This window comes from Salmo salar, chromosome ssa14, assembly GCF_905237065.1.
Source record: "Salmo salar chromosome ssa14, Ssal_v3.1, whole genome shotgun sequence".
In the NCBI taxonomy this organism is placed as follows: Eukaryota; Metazoa; Chordata; class Actinopteri; order Salmoniformes; family Salmonidae; genus Salmo; species Salmo salar.
In genome coordinates this window covers 31,136,503-31,158,522 of record NC_059455.1, presented here as the reverse complement: position 1 = coordinate 31,158,522, position 22,020 = coordinate 31,136,503, and the positions used below count along the sequence as shown (strand labels likewise).

The following is a 22,020-nucleotide window of genomic DNA, read 5'->3' as shown; positions in this document are numbered from 1 at the left end:
TGGTGGCTAATGAGCTATGCTAATATGAAGTCAAGTCTTCTCAGTTACCAAACAAGGAAATAGATTTTAGCTCGCTGTTTAGTAAGTAGCGTATCGGTAGAGTGGGATGACAGCACAGTGTTTTGGAATACACACACACATACATTGACCACACACCTAAACAACATATATAAGACATGTAGCCTAGAGTACACACAAATGTGAAAACACAAACACACAAGCATGTATACAGGTACACACGCGCACACATACACAATTATTTGAGAGGACCCCACCACACTCTCTCCTCTAAGTAATTCTGCTTTGGGCGTGCTGCTGATGGGAGAGTAGAGGGGTAGGGGGTTATGATAGAAGTGCCTGCCTGCGTCCAGGCAGAATTGATCGTTTGGCAGTTGCAAATGAGAGACGGGGCTTGTCTGTGGAACCATGAGGCTGTGCGCACGGCACAGCGTTGGACTCCAGCAGTGCTCGAAAAGAGCGCTCTTTAAACTGCCGGGGCCCCTGGGAGCCGATGGGGAGGGGGCCGCCGCCGCCACCGTGCTAATGAGAACTAGCAGAGTGCAAACATGCATGGAAATGACTGTTATTCTGTTGATGTGCATTTAAGTGCTTTTTTACTGCCAACCACAAAGAGAGGGGAAATAACTGGTGATGAATGGTACCCCCGAAAAGCATTAATTTTCCTATTGCAGAGAGAGTGAGGGGGGGAGAGGACCCAACACGTACAGCAAATGTATTATTTTACTTCACTCAAGTGCGCTGGTAAGGCTCTGTGATGGGGTGGGAGGGAAGTGGAGTGAGGGTGCTGGGACGGCAAATAACCTTCACTCACTTCCTCTCCACCATCATCTTTCGCTTGTGTAAGATAACAGTAGGCGAAAAGGTCACAGCGATCAAAAGCCTGATTACCTCATTATGAAAACGAGCTTTGTTCTATTCCACCTCTTCACCAATACAAGGGTCCTATTCATTAGGCACCAAATGGAAGAAAACGGACTGAAACAAGGAGGGACTACCTGAACTTTTCCAATAAGAAACACTTGTTTTCCGCTGCAAAAGGTTTTGCTACAGTGTGCCGTAATGAATACAAATGGCTATTGCACCTCCACTGATATGACTGCACCAGATCTGTTCCGGACATTTTCTATTGTTCATTGTGTCGTGTGTCACCATCTCGCTACATCTATTTCAATGACATCGAGTGGCTGAGTAAATAGTGGGAGTGGAGTTGTGGAAGAAGGAGCAGAGAAGATGGAGTAAAAAAGGAGGAGGAAGAAAAGGAGGAGGGATGAGGAAGAGGACATGGGAGGGGTGGTCGTCAGTCTCACCGGTCCCGGTGCTTGCACTGGTGTTGATGACGGCCTCGTTCCATTGGTCAGCGCTGGACACAGAGAAGGAGCGTTGGTGCATGCCGTCTTTACTGCCTCCGAAGCCCACCAGATTTCCCCCGCTGACCGAATGCTCTGACTGGAGGGACGTACTACTGTTAGAGTGGGGCGCACCTGGAGAGAGAGAGAGAGAGAGAGAGAGAGAGAGAGAGAGAGAAAGAAAGGGAGAGAGAGGGGGTAGGACTGAAATAATGTCATGCATCATCATCTCATGTACCTGTACAAAGAGGTGCATTTCACTGAGGTTCTCTCAATCTCTTTTGCAAATCCAGTTGTATGTTGCATCAAACAAGCCATATTTGTTAATAACAAGTTTTGCAGTTCTCTTTCTGTTTTTCTTTTTTTTATCTGTATGAGAACAGACATTATAGTAAAGTTGCACAATGCTGCCGCCCCCTTTCTTGTGTTCATCTCTCTGTGTTACATGTGTAAACCCTCCACCCCTTCCCTGCCTTCCCCCATCTCCCCCTCTCCCTCCGCCTATCTCTAATTAGCCCTTAATTAACAAGATACACTCTGATCGCTAATTATCTCGCCTCATCCTTTTGACTGCCACATCCATCTCTCGCGCCGTCGGCAGGCGGCAGGCCCCCTCTCTCTCCCCGACTTCCAATCAGGCAAACCACGGACGTCTCTTTGCCTGTCTGCCTGCCTCCATTTACTAATTCATGGGCTAGGCAGCACCGTGTGGGGTCCTTCCCTCCTGTTCCTGTCTGGACAGCCACACAACAGATAATGACTTGACTTCTTCTAGCACAGTGTGCTAATATAAGAATATATATGTATTTTCATCCAATGAAATTAGTCTATGATAGTTATTTTATTTTTAACCAAACTTTATTTATCCACCATTCCCTGTACGAAATCACAATCAAATGTAACTAAATAAGTCATTCATGGTTGATTCTGAGTCAAATGATATACATGGTATTTATCAGTAAATCAACAGACTTATAAGATCAAGTATGGGTTTTTATTGTCAGAGCTGCAATAGAGAATACATACCTACTATAAAGTTACCCATGAGCATTTGTTACCACACATTAAGCCCAACTAGAGATAATAGAGTGGATGAGTCATCTCTGAAATGTAACAAAAGGGAGTTAGTAGTAAAAACAAAAGGGAGTTATCAACTATATTATAATTTCTGCTGGGTATTCTCCAAGATATGATAGACTAGACTAGAAGCAATAATTGAGCATCAGTTTAATATAACTTAATCTACTGACAGCAAAGACTGCTCTGAAAGGGTAGCAGTCAAACACTTTGTTTTGGTAAAAGTCACATAATATGTATTGTGTTACTTGTAACACATCAAGGACTTTTGTTTACAATTATGAGACGTAAAAAATAGATATTATTCAGATTGAGGTTTAACAACAATAACAGTAGCTAGATATAATATACTGTGCGCTGTGTGTAAAGTAATCCATGCGCTGCGGCACTCTTGTTAGGATAAGACGTCCTTCTCATTAGCGAGAGTAATAAGTGTATCAAATTCACATAATCATGTCTAATTGGTATCAGTAATTATCTTGTTGGGCCCGGGAATATTAATCTTCAGGTCTCAGAGGGGAAGGAACGGGATCGCAGAGAGAGAGGAGAGGGAAAGAGAGAGAGAACCATGCAGGGGAGTGCTGGCTGAATTAGCATCCCCAAACCAGGGCATTGGAGAGAGGGGAGAGATGATCTGATGAAGAATCATGGTGGAAAGATGCAGAAAATTTGAACAAAATCCCTCACGTGTGTTTAATCATTGTTGATGGGGGGGGGACAATTTTGAGGTCATTTTGAGTGAGTTACTGATTGATGGCATGAGCTGGCATATTTGAAAATCCTAAAATTAAGTGAGTTTATTTGTAAATATTATATATATATATATAATCTATATGGATGAAAAAATAAAAAAATATCACTTCTCTAAGATAAGTGGTAGTACTAGTGAATACTTTATAACTGCTTCGCATTATTTAATGCATTTCAATGCGACAATTACATTCAATATTTCAATACCTCAATTAATTTAAACAACTTGCTCAACATAAAATCACTGCTACTGAAGTTCTAATAATAACTAAACTGAGCCTCAACGCCAACTTTAAAACAGAAGTGAGAATCAGAAGTGAAACATTTTCTGACCAAAATGCATCAAATACACCAGCGACACATTCTGACTCCGTTTCTGCCTTTCACACTGCACACTAGCATCCACGATATAACTTGATGGATCACTGTATTATCTAAAGTTAAAGCAGAAGAGAAAGACAACATTTACAAGCTTCGATATTTTGACAAGATACTCTTGTCTAATATTGGAATACTATTTCTATGGGGCAGATAGAGAACATTCTCCCCTGATGCGACTAGCTGATTATAGCTCCAGTGTAATTACATTATATGCTGCTTTATGCAGAAGTGGTCTAGGTCTGCTCTGTGGGGACTAATTGATGGATCCATGTTTAATTCATTAATCATTAGCATCACATCTGACAATTAGACATGATTGTTACTTGAAATTTTAAATATGAATCCATACAGGGTTTGTGTATTTATTTAGCTATTCATTTCGGGCCGGGCCAAGAGTCAAACTACTTGTTGGGATATGTTGGTAGGCCTTGTACCATCAGGTACATATTCCATCAGTGAACCCTAAAGCAACACAACAGCCAAAAGATCTACTGAAAATATCAAGATCTTAGCAAAGTTACAGCGCCTTCAGAAAGTATTCACAACCCTGGACTTTTTCGACATTTTGTTGTGTTACAAAGTTGGATTACAATTGATTTTAATTGTAATTTTTTGTCAACGATCTACAAACAATACTGTAATGTCGAAGTGTAAGAAAAATTCTAACATTTGTAAAACAAATTGGAAAAATAAAACACTAATATATCTTGATTAGATAAGTATTAAACCCCCTGAGTCAATACATGTTAGATTCAACTTTGGCAGTGATTACAGTTGCAGAGTTACAGTTGCAGAGTCTTTCTGGGTATGTCTCTAAGAGCTTTGCACACCTGGATTGTACAGTATTTGCACATTATTCTTTAAAAAATTCTTCAAACTCTGGCAAGTTGGTTGTTGATCATTGCTAGACAGCCATTTTTAAGTCTTGTCATAGATTTTCAAGCAGATTTAAGTCAAAACTGTAACTAGGGCACTCAGGAACATTCAATGTCATCTTAGTAAGCAACTCCAGTGTATATTTGGCGTTGTGTTTTAGGTTATTGTCCAGTTGAAAAGTGAATTTGTCTCCCAGTGTCTGTTGGAAAGCAGACAGAACCAGGTTTTCCTCTAGGATTTTGCATGTGCTTAGCTCTACTCCGTTTATTTTTTAACCTACAAAATCTCCCTAGTACTTGCCAATGACAAGCATACCCATAACATGATGCAGCCACCACCATGCTTGAAAAAATGATGAGTGGTACTCAGTGATGTGCTGTGTTGGATTTTTCCCCAAACATAACTATTGTATTTAGGACATAAAGTTCATTTCTTAACCACATTTTTTACAATTTTACTTTAGTGCCTTATTGTAAATAGGACGCATGTTTTGGAATATTTTTTGTCTGTACAGGCTTCCTTCTTTTCACTCTGTCAACAATTAGGTTAGTATTGTGGAGTAACTACAATGTTGTTGATCCATCCTCAGTTTTATCCTATCACAGCCATTCAACTCTGTAACTGTTTTAAAGTCCCCATTGGCCTCATGGTGAAATCCCTGAGTGGTTTCCTTCCTCTCCAACAACTGAGTTAGGAAGGACGCCTGTATCTTTGTAATGACTAGGTGTATTGATACACCATCCAAAGTGTAATTAATAACTTCACCATGCTCAAAGAGATATTCAATGTCTGCTTTTTACATTTTTACCCATCTACCAATAGGTGTCCTTCTTTGCGAGGCATTGGAAAACCTCCCCGGTCTCTGTGATTGAATCTGTGTTTGAAATTCACTGTTCAACTGAGGAAGCTTACAAATAATTGTATGTTTTGGGGTCATTCAAAAATCATGCTAAACATTATACACTGCTCAAAAAAATAAAGGGAACACATAAACAACACAATGTAACTCCAAGTCAAACACACTTCTGTGAAATCAACCTGTCCACTTAGGAAGCAACACTGATTGACAATAAGTTCACATGCTGTTGTGCAAATGGAATAGACAACAGGTGGAAATTATAGTCAATTAGCAAGACACCCCCAATAAAGGAGTGGTTCTGCAGGTGGGGACCACAGACCACTTCTCAGTTCCTATGCTTCCTGGCTGATGTTTTGGTCACTTTTGAATGCTGGCGGTGCTTTCACTCTAGTGGTAGCATGAAACGGAGTCTACAACCCACACAAGTGGCTCAGGTAGTGCAGCTCATCCAGGATGGCACATCAATGCGAGCTGTGGCAAGAAGGTTTGCTGTGTCTGTCAGCGTAGTGTCAAGAGCATGGAGGCGCTACCAGTAGACGTGGAGGAGGCCGTAGGAGGGCAACAACCCAGCAGCAGGACCGCTACCTCCGCCTTTGTGCAAGGAGGAGCAGGAGAAGCACTGCCAGAGCCCAGCAAAATTACCTCCAGCAGGCCACAAATGTGCATGTGTCTGCTCAAACGGTCAGAAACAGACTCCATGAGGGTGGTATGAGGGCCCGACGTCCACAGGTGGGGGTTGTGCTTACAGCCCAACACCGTGCAGGACGTTTGGCATTTGCCAGAGAACACCAAGATTGGCAAATTCGCCACTGGCGCCCTGTGCTCTTCACAGATGAAAGCAGGTTCACACTGAACACGTGACAGACGTGACAGAGTCTGGAGACGCCGTGGAGAACGTTCTGCTGCCTGCAACATCCTCCAGCATGACCGGTTTGGCAGTGGGTCAGTCATGGTGTGGGGTGGCATTTCTTTGGGGGGCCGCACAGCCCTCCATGTGCTCGCCAGAGGTAGCCTGACTGCCATTAGGTACCGAGATGAGATCCTCAGACCCCTTGTGAGACCATATGCTGGTGCGGTTGGCCCTGGGTTCCTCCTAATGCAAGACAATGCTAGACCTAATGTGGCTGGAGTGTGTCAGCAGTTCCTGCAAGAGGAAGGCATTGATGCTATGGACTGGCCCGCCCGTTCCCCAGACCTGAATCCAATTGAGCACATCTGGGACATCATGTCTCGCTCCATCCACCAATGCCACGTTGCACCACAGACTGTCCAGGAGTTGGCGGGTGCTTTAGTCCAGGTCTGGGAGGAGATCCCTCAGGAGACCATCCGCCACCTCATCAGGAGCATGCCCAGGCGTTGTAGGGAGGTCATACAGGCACGTAGAGGCCACACACACTACTGAGCCTCATTTTGACTTGTTTTAAGGACATTACATCAAAGTTGGATCAGCCTGTAGTGTGGTTTTCCACTTTAATTTTGAGTGTGACTCCAAATCCAGACCTCCATGGGTTGATAAATTGGATTTCCATTGATTATTTTTGTGTGATTTTGTTGGCAGCACATTCAACTATGTAAAGAAAAAAGTATTTAATAAGATTATTTATTTCATTCAGATCTAGGATGTGTTGTTTAAGTGTTCCCTTTATTTTTTTGAGCAGTATATTATCCATGCTACTTATTATGTGACTTGTTAAGCAAATGTTTACTCCTGAACTTATTTAGTCTTGCCATAACAAAGGGGTTGAATAATTATTGACTCAAGACATTTCACCTTTTCATTTTTAAATCATTTGTAAAAATGATAAAAAATGTAATTCCACTTTGACATTATGGGGTATTGTGTGTAGGCCAGTGACTAAACATCTCAATTGAATCCATTTTAAATTCAGGCTGTAACAAAATGTGGAAGAAGTCAAGGAGTGTGAATACTTTCTGAAGGCACTGTGTATGGAGCTGTTTATCGGTCTGTTATTCTTGTGAGTGAATAAAACGTGTTCCCTTTATCTATGTAACACAATTCTATTTTCAAACACCATACACATTTCCTGACTGGCATTGCGGTCTTCCACCTCAGACACAATACACCACATCACCATAAACCTGTTCATTTTGTCATTCTGTCTCAGACATGTAGAACATTGGGGGTCCACAAAACCTTTATTACCCAGGACCCTATTCCCTGCCATCCATTCTCCTTCAGTAAATGTCTGGAGGTAAATGTTGGTAGTGATGAACTACAGCCCAATCCTTAGACAATCACACACCAATGACCTGTCATATCTATTCAACTGGCTAGTCATTTAGGCTGAATTTACACAAGTTACTGAAGACATACTGTCATTACAAAAAACAAACTACTGTAAAAAGAAGAAACTTGGCGTGAAAATAAAACCATAATTTCACTTTCTGTGATAATTTGGGGATTCATATTGGCAGTTCCACCTGCATGTTAATAGAAATGTCCAAAAGCTCTACCGCAATCATGTAAGCCTATATCTGCATTTAAAAATGTATATAATTATGTTCATTTGACAGATATAACCGTACGTGTGTAGGAGAGAGAGTAAAGGAGTGTTTTCCATGCTAAGCAGCAGCAGCAGGGCTGGCTCTGGCGGGGGCTGTAATCTAAGTAGAAGGGATGGATTAGCGGGTAGCTACAGAACGGCGGTAGCGGTAACGTCATCTTGCCTCTCATTTCTCTTTGGGCCGGTGCGGCCAGGCGTACCGTCAGAGGACTGATGAGCCGTGAAGCAGAGGCCTGACCCCACTGTGGAGTTGTTGCCATTATGTACAAGTATCAGGATAATGAGGCATTAATGCTAATGTGGGGGATGGAAGGAGGAAAGGGGGAAAGGAGGGAAGGGGGGGTGAGAGCACATCCTCTGCGTCTGGAGGAGGGAAGGAGGTAATGGGGGAAGGAGGGAAGTAGGAAAGGAGGGGAGGGGGAAAGGAGCACATCATCTGTGTCTGGAGCCGTGTAATCCACCACCACTATTATCACTATCACTACTGCCTAATGCCGCCCGCCACCCCCGAAAGCTTCCCCCCACCCTCCCCTCTGTGGCTCAGCCATGTCATCTAATCCTCCCCCCTCATCCAGCCGCCTCCTCGTCAGGAGCCGTTAGACAGTCACCACACCCACACATCAGACCCGACACTGGGCTGGTGGCCACTGAGACAGAGGCATAACCTAATGGTGGTCAGTAAGTCTGTGCCCAGTGGTTGGACTGTATGTATGCAGCCCAGAGCAAGATGAAGACTCACTGGTTTTCAATGTAAGAGGGAGGACCTGTACAGCACACTCAAACGCCCCCCCCCCGCTTTTCCACATACATCTCTGCCGCCCATACAATTGATTAAAACCGATGGGCCTCATTAATAATTTGATACAATGTATCTGTCGTGGGTAAAACCGTTCCGCTGAACACTCAGACAGAGGAGAAGGAATTAGGCCTGCACACGCTTTTACTCATGGACACACGCGTTTATTCATTTAGTCTTTGTCTCCATCTCTCTCTCTTCTCCTCTCCATCTTCTTCCCCTCTCTCTCTCTTCCTCCTGTGATTCTAAAGGTCTTTAGATCCAGGTAGTGGATGCATTACCAAAGGCAAAGACAGGGTTGTGATTCAGACACCATGAATGACAAATGACTCCTTTGTTCCCTTCATCAATTGCATGCCTAATGAAATCAAACTCACTCCGATCACATCATCAGGAGAGGGTGCTCCAACGGGAGAAGACCTGCCCTGATTTGTAACCTTTCTCTCCTAATTGGAGATGAACTAAAATCGCCCTCGTATTGTTCCCCTCCCAGACGCCAAAAAACGGTGAGAATCTGTAGTATGAGTTGTCTCAACAGCATCCTTTACTAGCTCTGTATTTACAAGAGTTAAACAAACCCATGCATACACAGGTAATGAGTCAGAGTAAAAAAAGGAATAAAGGACACATTTTTATTTCTTTTTTTTCTTAAAAAACAAACAGCATTTGGCATCTTTTTCAGGGCCCCATAACCACTCCTCTCCCCATCTCCCCTCTCTCTTTCCTCCCTCCTACAAATTCAGACACCTCTGCTCTCTTCTCCCTCCTCCTGAAGGTTAATTGTTTATGAGTTGGGAGTTGGTGACCTCCACCCCCTGTCCTTCACTCTGTAAACTCCTAAATCTTCTCAGGCATTTGAATAATTAACCGCTTGAGTGGGGTCCTGATGGTCAAATCTTGGCCAGGATCAACAAAATAAGTAAGGGATGGGCCACAAGTGGTCCCTACTGGCCAGTCTGTCTATTCCACTACTGCACAATCCAATTAGCTACAGCCATGGCAGGAGGTAACAGACACTGCTCCTCGGCCGATGGAGGACGCCCTCATTACCCCCCTCCCCTCTATCCCTCTCCCCACATCACCCCCCTCTGGGGACCACTCTGCTAATTAGTTATAATTACTCTTAGTAATAATTAATCCTAACCCCTAAATTGAATCACTGGTTTCTCCTCGCCTCTCTGGGCCTAGCTGCCAGTTCCTGCTAAAGCTCCCTCCAGCCTCCAGTGGCACAGCCAGCTCTGTCTATTTATAGGCCTGTGTGGACTGAAGGAAGGAAGGCATTGGTACTGGCAGGACACAGGACAAGCAAGGCAAGCCCCCTGGAAGGAATTTAGGTCAGAGCTAAAATTCAACATCTGGAGAAAATAAAATTGTCCTTCGATGGAATTTAAAAAAAAATTATAATGATTATTATGAACAAATTAATCGTATTTAGATCATTTAAAGGGGCAATCTGTCTATGAATTTGAGAGTGGTTACATTTCTCGAGCCATATCCCTCAGGTTTTTACTGAAACAGTGGCGGGGATAACGCTATGTAATTGTTTCTACTATAGACATTAAAACCAGTAGATGGTGATAGCGCTGACGTCATCCATGTATTCCTATGGGAAACTCCTGATGGCGCATGAAACCGGAAATATTTGTATCGTGTTGTATTGCTGAATGGCACCAACAACAACAAAAAATCGATAAGGATCATGGGCGTAACTAGCAAAGGATCATGGTCGATGTAGTCATTTTCATCCTGCCTGAGAGAGTCAACCTTAATGTCTACGGCAAGAGGGCGCGAGCCTCCTCGTAGCCTGGCCGCCCGTAATTTGTCTTTGTCAGCACGTGGTCCTGTGTGACGACAAATGTTGTCAAAATGAATCACTATTTAATATCTCAATTTGTAAAGAAATGTAAAATAATTCACAGTGGGGATGAAACTTGATCATAATTAAATCAATGAGGGGCCAAAGAATGGTTTGGCTGTTCTGGCGATCGTAATTTACATAGGCTTTCTAGGGCAAACCAGGGCTTTTGGCACCACTAAGTTGCTACGCAGTAGCGGACCAGAAGAGCTTGTGACTTCACAAGTTGATTGGCCCTTTAAGATAGAATTTAATAGGCTTATAAGCACTCCTTCAGTAATCATATCATTGTGTTAGCTCATCTGCATCTGCATAATGACATCGTACCATAATCTAAAGAGTTTTCACATAAATATAGCAATAAAATACATATTACATGATCATTACATATTTCACCTATTAAAATGAACTTTATTGTATCCTCTGGGCAGTGAATGGTATTAGTGTCTGAAGAACCTCTATTGATTTGCTGCTGGACAGGACATGAAGTCGATAGAGATTTACATACAGTTGAACTGGGCATCAGGTTGCTTAGCTTAAGTTATTCAGTTGCTAGCTTCTTGCACATACCTCGGTCTGTGGTTGTTGAAAGTGTTTGGTTGGGTTCTGGCACAAGGTAGAAGTTGTTCCTATAGCCGCATATCTAAAATCAGATTATTTTACTCCCAGACCTGACCACAACTGTTAAGAGGAGGAATAAATATCTGACCCTGTATCAGTGGTTAGTAGGCAACTTCTACCTACTCTGTTTGTCTGTATTATAACAGGTGTGGATTCCTCAAAACTGAAGAGCAGACTTGAGAAAAATTATTTTGAAATATATGCAAGTATTTGAGGTGTGCTTAATTTAGCTTAATTTGCTTTTTGTGGACTATTCCACTGTAACGTGGAAATTAAATAAAGGGTAGCTAATCATTTTATTTGAAATAATTTGACATATGTTTTGACCCAGGTCTGGTACAGAGGTCTGGCATGGACCCAGAGTGGTGACTAGGGCGGCCCTCTTACCTGTAGCGCCCACTCCTAGCTGCAGGGTGCTACGGTCTTTGGTCAGCTCATTGGTCTTGGGGCTGGCGGTGGGGGCGATGGTGGTGACCGCTCTGGGTGGTCGCTTCCCTGGCACCTTGACCGTGGTCCTCAACAGGTCAATCTCTTTACCGTGCACATTCTGCATGTAGTCCTGGAACACACATCACAAAACACAGTCAATCTCATTAGTCTAAACGTGGATAATCATGAAAAACCTTTAAAAATGACAAACTGCCCGTATTATATAACTTCCATCCTGACATACAGTACCAAAAGTGACTGACAGATAGCCATTTCAGAACATTACCTGTGCCCACGCTGACTCACAAACTAGCTCAGTTATAGACTTAATGAGTAGACCAGGATTCTCCAATCCTGTTCCCGGAGAGCTATCATCCTGTAGGTTCTCTCTCCAACCCTAATCTAGCGCACCTGATTCTAATAATTAGCTGGTTGATAAGCTGAATCAGGTTAGTTACAACTGGGGTTGGAGCAAAAACCTACAGGAGGTTAGCTGTCCAGGATGAGGGTTGGAGAACCATGGAGTAGACTAATGAATGCAAACAGTCTCATTCTCTCTCATACGATTTGGATTTAAAACAACATCACCACCCCAAATGGACGAGGAAGGGAAGCCAAGGTGAAAATCATTGAGCTCAGCAGAAAAAGCCAGAGGAGAACTCTCCGCTCTGCCTTTTGCCTGGTATGTCCCCCCTCCATCTCTTCCTTTCCTTTATCTCTGCCTCAATCTTTCTCCTTCCTTTATCAGGGTTCCATAAAGCACTCATCTCTTCCCCTGCCTCCTCTCTAATTACCCAGCCAGCTAGCGCTCCTCGCTCTCATTTCATTTTATTGCCGGAATTAACAGCCAGATCGAAGCGTGCAAAGCTATTAAGATGTGTGATTAAGCCACATTCAATTAGTTTCTACAAACAATTTAATTGATGTAGCAGATAGAATTAACAGAAGGTGATTGTGTGGATGGCTTGGCTGACTGTGAAATTAAAGGGATCCTCGCACTCTTGTTCTGAACCTCGCTCTCCCTCCCTCCCCTCCCACCTTCTCGCTCTCTCTTTCCCGCTCTCTCCCTCCCACCTTCTCTCCCGCTCTCTCTCCCTCCCACCTCTCTCCCCTGCTCTCTCTCTACCACCTTCTCTCCCTTTCTACCACTTTCTCTTCCTCCCTCCCACGTTCTCTCCCTCCCACTCTCTCTGCTTGGTAACTCAGAATGGTAGTAAACACGTGTCTGCTAATCTAACAGTGGTTCCTGTTCTGCCTCAGCTCTGGTCAGTGAGTTAGCAGACAGACACTCAAGACAGAGTTTGTAGACATGCTCCTGATAATTAAGCTACGATAGCTATAATGAGCAGCTAGCTAGTCAGTTACATACATCACTGTAACACTACAATGCTCTGCTAATAACGGCTACAAAGTTAATTCAAAGTATTCAGATAGACCCCATCCCTTTTTCCACATAAGTTACAGACTTATTCTAAAATGGATCAAATAAAATCCTCATCAATCCACACACAATACCCTGTAATGACAAAGCTAAAATAGATTTTTACAAATTTTTGCAAATAAAAACAGAAATACCTTATTTACATAAGTATTCAGACCTTTTGCTATGACACTCGAAATTGAGCTCAGGTTTTTGTATTTATTGTGGATCCCCATTAGCTGCTGCCAAGGAAGCAGCTATTCTTCCTGGGGTCCAGCAAAATTAAGGCAGTTTATACCATTTTAAAAACATTACAATACATTCAGACTGTGTGCCCTCAGGCCCCTCCTCCACCACTACCACATATATATGTTTGTGTATAGTGCGTATGCTATCATGTGTGTGTGGGTATGCACCTATGTTTGTGTTACTTCAGAGTCCCCGCTGTTCCATGTTTTTTTAAATCTTTTTAAAAAAATCTAATTTTACTGCTTGCATGAGTTACTTGATGTGGAATAGAGTTACATTTATTATGCCTCTATTTAGTACTGTGCCCCTTCCATAGTTTGTTCTGGACTTGGGGACTGTGAAGAGACCTCTTGTGGCATGTCTTGTGGGGTGTGTATGGGTGTCCGAGCTGTGCGCCAGTAGTTCAACATGTCAATACCTCAAATAAATACAAGCAGTGATGAAGTCAATCTCTCCTCCACTTTGAGCCAAGAGAGATTGACATGCATATTATTAATGTTAGCTCTCTGTGTACATCCAAGGGCCAGCCGTGCTGCTCTGTCCTGAACTAATTGCAATTTTCCTAAGTCCTTTTTAGTGGCACCTGACCACACGACTGAACAGTAGTCCAGGTGCAACAAAACTAGGGCCTGTAGGACTTGCCTTGTTGACAGTGTTGTCAAGAAGGTAGAGCAGAGCCTTATCATAGACATACTTCTCCCCATTTTAGCTACTGTTGTATCAATATGTTTTGACCATGACAGTTTAGTCACCTCAACTTGCTCAATTTCCACATTATTTATTACAATATTTAGTTGAGGTTTAGGGTTTAGTGAATGATTTGTCCCAAATACAATGCTTTTAGTTTTAGAAATATTTAGGACTAACTTATTCCTTGCCATCCACTCTGAAACGAACTGCAACTCTTTGTTAATTTTTGCAGTTATTTCAGTCGCTGTAGTAGCTGACATGTATAGTGTTGAGTCATCCGCATACATAGACACTCTGGCTTTCCTCAAAGCCAGTGGCAATTAATTAGTAAAGATCGAAAAAAGTAATGGACCTAGACAGCTGCCTTGGGGAATTCCTGATTCTACCTGGATTATGTTGGAGAGGCTTCCATTAAAGAACACCCTCTGTGTTCTGTTAGACAGGTAACTCTTTATCCATAATATATCAGGGGGTGTAAAGCCATGACACATAAGTTTTGCCATCAGCAGACTATGATCGATAATGTTAAATGCCGCACTGAAGTCTAACAAAACAGCCCCCACAATCTTTTTTTCATTAATTTCTCTCAGCCAATCATCAGTCATTTGTGTAAGTGCTGTGTTTGTTGAATGTCCTTCTCTATAAGCATGCTGAAAGTTAGTCAATTTGTTTACTGTAAAATAGCATTGTATCTGGTGAAACAACCATTTTTTCCAAAAGTTTACTAAGGGTTGGTAACAGGCTGATTGGTCAGCAATTTGAGCCAGTAAAGGGGGCTTTACTATTCTTAGGTAGAATAATTACTTTTGCTTCCCTTCAAGCCTGAGGGCAAACACTTTCTAGTAGGCTTAAATTGAAGATGTGGCAATATCGTCTGCCATTATCCTCAGTAATTTTCCATCCCGGTGGCTTGTCATTGTTGAAAGACAACAATCATTTTTTTCACCTCTTCCACACTAACTTTACGGAATTTAAAATGACAATGCTTGTCTTTCATAATTTGGTAAGATATACTTGGATGTGTAGTGTCAGCATTTGTTGCGGGCATGTTTTTCCTAAGTTTGCTATTCTTGCCAATGAAAAAAATCATTAAAGTAGTTGGCAATATCATTTGGTTTTGTGATGAATGAACCATCTGTTTCAATGAATAATGGAGCTGAAATTGCCTTTTTTCCCAGAATTTCATTTAAGGTGCTCCAAAGCTTTTTACTATCATTTTTTATTTCATATTGTAGTTTCTTTTTATTCAGTTTAGTCACATGATTTCTCAATATGCAATCTGTTGTGCAGCCAGACTTATTTGCCAATAATTTTGCCTCATCCGTCTCAAACATATAATTTTTCAATTTCTCATCAATCCACAGGGATTTAACAGTTATTACAGTCATTTTCTTAATGGGTGCATGCTTATTAGCAACTGGAATAAGCAATTTCATAAATGTGTCAAGTGCAGTGTCTGTTTGCTCCTCATTACACACCATGGACCAACAGATATTCTTTACATCAATAACATAGGAATCACTACAAAACTTATTGTATGACCTCTTATACACTATATTAGGCCCAGACTTTGGAACTTTGGTTTTCCTAGATATGGCTACTATATTGTGATCACTACATCCAATGGATCTGGATACAGCTTTCAAGAAAATGTCTACAGCATTACTAAAGATGTGATCAATACATGCTGATGATTTCATTCCTGTGCGGTTTGTAACTACCCTGGTAGGTTGACTGACAACCTAAACAAGGTTGCAGGCACTGGTTACAGTTTGAAGCTTTTTCTTGAGTGAGCAGCTTGATGAAAGCCAGTCAATATTTAAATCATCCAGAAAATATACCTCTCTGTTGATATCACATACATTATCAAGCATTTCACACATGGTATCCAGATACTGACTGTTAGCACTTGATGGTCTATAGCAGCTTCCCACCAGAATGGGCTTTAGGTGAGGCAGACGAACTTGTAGCCATGTTACTTCAACAGTATTTGACATGAGATCCTCTCTAATCTTTACAGTAATGTGGTTCTGAATATAAAACAGCAACACCTCCACCATTGGCATTCCCATCTTTTCTAACTCTGCATCACAATGGTAGGGATTAGCTGAGCTGGGCTTGAGTGATTGATAAGTCATTGTCTCAATGCAGCCTTATAGTGCTGTGAAAGGATCCAGGATCCCAAATGATTTGGGTGGATCCCATCCTCCTTATAAAATGTGTTTTGTTTCCAAAAGGTAGCAAAATTTTCAACAAAAGTTACACCCATTGAGCTGAAATAATCACGTAGCCAGTTGTGAAGAGAAAGAATCCTGTTAAAGCGTTCAATGCTGCGATTCAGAGATGGCAGAGGGCCAGATAGGATGGGTCTTTTGTTAGTGTTTAGCAGAGAGTCAATCAACTCTTTAAAATCCAGTTTCAACTATTCAGAAGTGCCCTTTCATAATGCCATTAAAACCCACATGGACTACGAGAGCATCGATTTCCACGTCCTGGCGTAGTACATTCAGGAGCAGCTTAGTAATGTCATTTACTCAAGCTCCGGGATAAGACATTGCGTTTGTACCAGGAACGGTCACATTTCCTACCATGGAGCTGCCCAGAATCCCAGCTGGAGAAGACGAGGAAATCCGCCCACTTCCACGCTTTTCAGGATTCGGAGAACCCTTTATGGACAGGCGATAGGCAGGATAACTTGAACACGTTGCTCCCGACAGATGGAGAATCCCCGCTCGATCCAGAGCAGGGACAGAAGGTTGTCGAAGTCGACTTCATTGTTGTAGGCACTGCGGTCTCAGACACAGGCACCCCCAGCGACAAAGGTGCAGGAAGATCAGGCTCCAAGATGGCAAAACTATTCGCTGTTTGTATCCTCTCCGGGCATCTCGTTAGGAGTGTAGACAGCTTTGCGGGAAGTCGCGGTCTTCGGCTTCCACGGCTCATGATATTCGACCATCGTTGATTGTCTTGCTTCTCTTGCTGAGCTACTTCTACGCCGTTATGAGATGGGGGAGCTACGGGCAACACCGGCCAGTCAGATAACGAGAAACGGCAAGGCGGAGACGCATCCAACAAGCGCGATGCCGTCCAGCCACCGGTGTAGAAAATGTAAACATTCCACTCTACGTTTTCCCCAGTTTCTTACGTAGGTTGGTGACCTGCGTGATCAATGAAGCCACCTCAAGCCTATAATCCTCGGCAAGTAAAAAATTGCTGTATTGATACTCCGAGTGGTCTGGTTTGTCCCGAACCAGTGCATAATAGATACAGCTCCTACAGCGCTGGAACCGTTCATTTATTTCTCCAGACAAAGAGGGCTCCATTGCAAAACTCATCTGGTACCAACTTCGTTAGCTTGATGGCTAGCAGCTTAGCATCTCTGTCAAGCAGGCTTAAACCTGTCTGTTAAGCGGGATTCCATGACAAGAAATAGGGGTCCTTGCTGTTAAAAGCTAACCGCATCGCGGTTTTGTTTCAATCAAAAATAACAAACCGAGAGTACAATGTTTAGCTGTGCACTCTGATGACGTGTGACGACATCATCAGAGCGTTCAGGACCTGATCCTGTTTCCATTGATCATCCTTGAGATTGTTCTACAACTTGATTGGAGTCCACCTGTGGTAAATTCAATTGATAGGACATGATTTGAAAAGGCACACACCTGTCTATATAAGGTCCCACAGTTGACAGTGCATGTCAGAGCAAAAACCAAGCCATGGTCGAAGGAATTGTCCGTAGAGCTTCCGAGACAGCATTGTGTCGAGGCACAGATCTGGGGAAGGGTACCAAAACATTTCTGCAGCATTGAAGGTCCCCAAGAACACAGTGGCCTCCATCATTATTAAATGGAAGAAGTTTGGAACCACCAAGACTTCCTAGAGCTGGCCGTCCGGCCAAACTGAGCAGTCGGGGGAGAAAGGCCTAAGTCAGGGAGGTGCCAAGAACTCCATGGTCACTCTGACAGAGCTCCAGAGGACCTCTGTGGAGATGGGAGAACCTCCCAGAAGGACAACCTTCTCTGCAGCACTCCACCAATCAGGCCTTTATGGTAGAGTGGTCACATGACAGCCCGCTTGGAGTTTGCCAAACGGCACCTAAAGGACTCTCAGACCATGAGAAACAAGACTGAACTCTTTAGCCTGAATGCCAAGCGTCACATCTGGAGGAAACCTGGCACCATCCCTATGCTGAAGCATGGTGATGGCAGCATCATGGTGTGGGGATGTTTTTCAGCGGCAGGGACTGGGAGACTAGTCAGGATCGAGGGAAAGATGAATGGAGCAAAGTACAGAGAGATCCTTGATGAAAACCTGCTCCAGAGCATTCAGGACCTCAGACTGCGGCAAAGTTTCACCTTCCAACAGGACAACGACCCTAAACACAGAGCCAAGACAATGCAGGAGTGGCTTTAGGACAAGTCTCTGAATGTCCTTGAGTGGACCAGCCAGATCCCGGACTTGAACCCAATCGAACATCTCTGGAGAAACCTGAAAATAGCTGTGAATTGGCGCTCCCTATCCAACCTGATACAGCTTGAGAGGATCTGCAGAGAAGAATGGGAGAAACTCCCCAAATACAGGTGTGCCAAGCTTGTAGCGTCATACTCAAGACGAATCGAGGCTGTAATCGCTGCCAAAGGTGCTTCAACAAACTACTGAGTAAAGGGTCTGAATACTTATGTAAATGTGATATTTAGTTTATTCATTAAAACATTTTTTCTTCTAAAAACCTGTTTTTGCTTTTAAATTATTGGGTATTGTGTGTACATTGATAAGGGAAACTATTTAATACATTTTAGAATAAGACTGTAACATAACAAAATGTGGAAAAAGTCAAAGGGTCTGAATACTTTCCGAATGCACTGTACTTGGCTTTCATAGAATATGATAATATCTCAAATTGGACAAAACAATTGTCTGACTGGGGCAAAAATTTGGACTGGACACATGTACAAATGCTCATCTCTAACTTTCACCAAATCTTCCTTTGAAAACCAAGTCATTTGTTGTATTTAGACAGACATTACCACCATAGAATAGAGGTGAGACCGTGAGAGGAAGGGCGTGGGGCAGCAATGTCGTGCTGTGGGGGGGGGGGGGGGGGGTTCTGACAGAGCTGTCTGCCGGCTGGCTGCAGCGGAGTGTTTAAGAGGTATTAGCGGCCCAGCGGGACTTTGACAGAGACGGATGTTGCTGGCCGCTCAGACTCCGCCAGGCGCCACGCACAGCGGCGAGCGCCATTATAAATACAAGCCAGCATGGTGGCCGGGCATGGCGGGCACACAGCAGCAACAGCTAGCGCCATGCATGTCTCCATTACCCGGCCACCACAGGGGTGGGGGGGTAGAGATGACCACCACCTCCGCCTCTACCCCCCCCAGTATATAATCAGAATCACACTAAGATGGGGTACTAACAATCAGAGGCTGAAAGATCTTTGCTAACCTTCTTATCTCTCAGAAACCTTGTTCATAAATGTATCAATATGTGTACATAACAGTTAAATCATGAATTTCCACCTTTTGTGAGGGACAAGCTTGCATGTTTCGCTGATGAATGTAAAGCATATTCTACACATATCCCTTAACCAGTCCACTACAAACAGAGCTATACTAAATGTAGGGTTACTCACATGTAAACTGGGGTGGTAGGTGAGAAGGCCGTTGTCACACAGCGTGACGTATTTCTTCTTCCACTCCTTATTCAGGGACTTCCCACTTCTCTTCAGAAGGATTCCCTGGAGGAGAGAGAAGAGAAGAAGAGAGGGTCAGAAGATGTCTTCCTCCAGCTAAACACAATGGACTAGAACATATCATGTAACTAACTTGGGATGACAATAAGAACACTTGCTCTATCCTTAGATCAGACCAGAGTAGATACAACAGTCATTTTACAGCAGCAGGTTGCCTGTTTGTGAGTACAAACTTTTTAAACCTTCCAACTTTTGATTGTCATTGGTCACTGTAACCCCATGGTCAATGCAATACAACAGCGGTCAACTGTGTAATCATTGTTCAACGTCTATAGATGATATTTAACGGTGACCACTTGAACCTTCAGAATTGGTGCTGTCCTACTGTAACCTACTGTCTCACATTCAAAGTGAGCAGAGACAATCCAATTTGCCCATGTATTCATTCATCCCCATGTCCTGACCAGTTGAACTCTAGATGACCCCTCCATCCAGGGATTAGGTGTGTGATCTCCCCCTCTTCAAAGCCTTGACTCAGCCCCTCCCCTCTATACCACCATTATCTTCTGGAGCCTTAACTCCTCAGATGTTTGACTTTATCTGCTTAGTCAATCCAGGGTAAACAATGGCAGTTCCTGGGGCTGTGAGGGGGTCTTTGTGGCTGGGGGGCGGTGACGGTCCTCTGGGGGTAAGGACCAGGGAGGACCAAGGGAGAGGCATGCTTAATTAGGGGATTAGCAGCGGAGTGTTGTGCTTTTACAGCCAGGGTTCTGTGTGTGTGTGTGTTTTGCCTCTGTGTGTGTGTGTGTGTGTGTGTGTGTGTGTGTGTGTGTGTGTGTGTGTGTGTGTGTGTGTGTGTGTGTGTGTGTGTGTGTGTGTGTGTTTAAATAGGGTACCCTCACCCTCCGATGTTGTCCTAGGCTGGGTCATCCTCCAGGGCTGTATAATCCTGATTAACACATCAGGAAGGGCCTGACCCTTGGTGACCCAGGGACCAGGCTGGGGGCCGACTATCATCCTAATTCTGGCCCCGGTCTCCCTGCCTTGATCTGGACCTGGCCCCAGCTTCCTCATGCTGGGGCCCCAGGACAGCCTCTGTATGCCCAGAGAGAGGAGCTCTATACCCTGCTGAGGCAGCATTTATAGTAGCTGGGGACTTAAATAAAGGAATTCTGAGGAAAACGCTACTGAAATTCTATCAACACATCTTCTGTGCTACACGTGCATCGAGGACTCTGGATCATTGATTCTCTCCCTTCCGGGATGGTTACAAGGCCCTCCCCCACCCTCCCTTCGACAAATCAGATCACACCTCCATTCTGCTCCTCCCCACCTATAGGCAGAAACTTAAGCAGGAAGCATCCGTCGTAAGGACTGTGCAATATTGGTCTGACCAATCGGAATCTATGCTTCAAGATGGTTTTGGTCATGAGGACTGGGAAATGTCCTGGGTCGCTTCGGAGAATAGCATTGACGTATACACTGACTCGGTGAATGGGTTCATCAGGAAGTGCATAGAGGATGTTGTTCCCACTGTGATGATTGGAACCAAAAACAGCAAAACTGAAAGCGCGAACCATCGCATTTAACCATGGCAAAGAGACTGGGAACATGGACGTCTACAAACAGACCAGCCATGACCTCCCTAAGGCAATCAAAGAGCAAAACGACAGTACAGGGACAAAGTGGATTCTCAATTCAATGGCTTAGACATGAGACATACTGTATGTGCCAGGGACTCAAGACAATCACAGATTATAAAGGGAAAGCCAGGCACGTCGTGGACACCGACGACTCGCTCATGGACAAGCTAAACACCTTCACCCACTTCGAGGAAAACAACATCAAGCCGCCGACACGGGCCCCGGCAGCTCACAAGGACTGTGTGCTCTTATTCTCTGTGGCCAACGTGAGTAAGTCATTTAAAAGTTTTAACCATCACAAGGCTACCTGCCCAGAAGGCAACCCAAGCTGCGTTGTCAGAGCATGTGCAGACCAGCTGGCTGGAGTGTGAACGAACATATTCAATCTCTCCACATCCCAGTCTGTTGTCCCCACTTGCTTCAAGATGTCAACCATTGTTCCTATACCCAAGAAAGCGAAGGTAACTGAACTAAATGACTATAGCCCCGTAGCACACACTTCTGTCATCATGAAGTGCTTTGAGAGGCAAGTTAAGGATCATATCACCTCCACCTTACCTGACACCCTAGACCCATTACAATACGCATACCACCCCAACAGCTGTTCATCGACTACAGCTCAGTCTTCAACACCATATTGCCCTCCAAGCTCATCACTAAGCTCAGGACCCTGGGTCTGAACCCCTCCCTGTGTAACTGGGTCCTGGACTTCCAGAGGGGTCGACCCCAGGTGGTGAACGTAGGCAACAAAACCTCCTCCACACTGATACTCAACACGGGGGGCCCATAA

General features: G+C 43.8%; 1 protein-coding gene across 6 annotated transcripts in view; it reads right to left on the bottom strand.

The window, feature by feature from the left end:
• The window catches only part of LOC106569352 (arf-GAP with GTPase, ANK repeat and PH domain-containing protein 3), a 300,794-nt gene that overhangs the window by 61,497 nt on the left and 217,277 nt on the right, over nucleotides 1-22,020 (bottom strand). For all 6 annotated transcript variants that reach the window (XR_006758793.1, XM_045694203.1, XM_014140651.2 and 3 more), the window contains exons 10-12: nucleotides 19,528-19,632; nucleotides 11,495-11,666; nucleotides 1,329-1,502 (exon numbers count right to left, since the gene is read on the bottom strand). Coding sequence is in view for 5 of the 6 variants with exons in the window: in XM_045694203.1 (XP_045550159.1) it covers nucleotides 1,329-1,502; nucleotides 11,495-11,666; nucleotides 19,528-19,632 (451 nt within the window). In the remaining variant the exon portion in view is untranslated. The remainder of the gene's footprint in view (nucleotides 1-1,328; nucleotides 1,503-11,494; nucleotides 11,667-19,527; nucleotides 19,633-22,020) is intronic.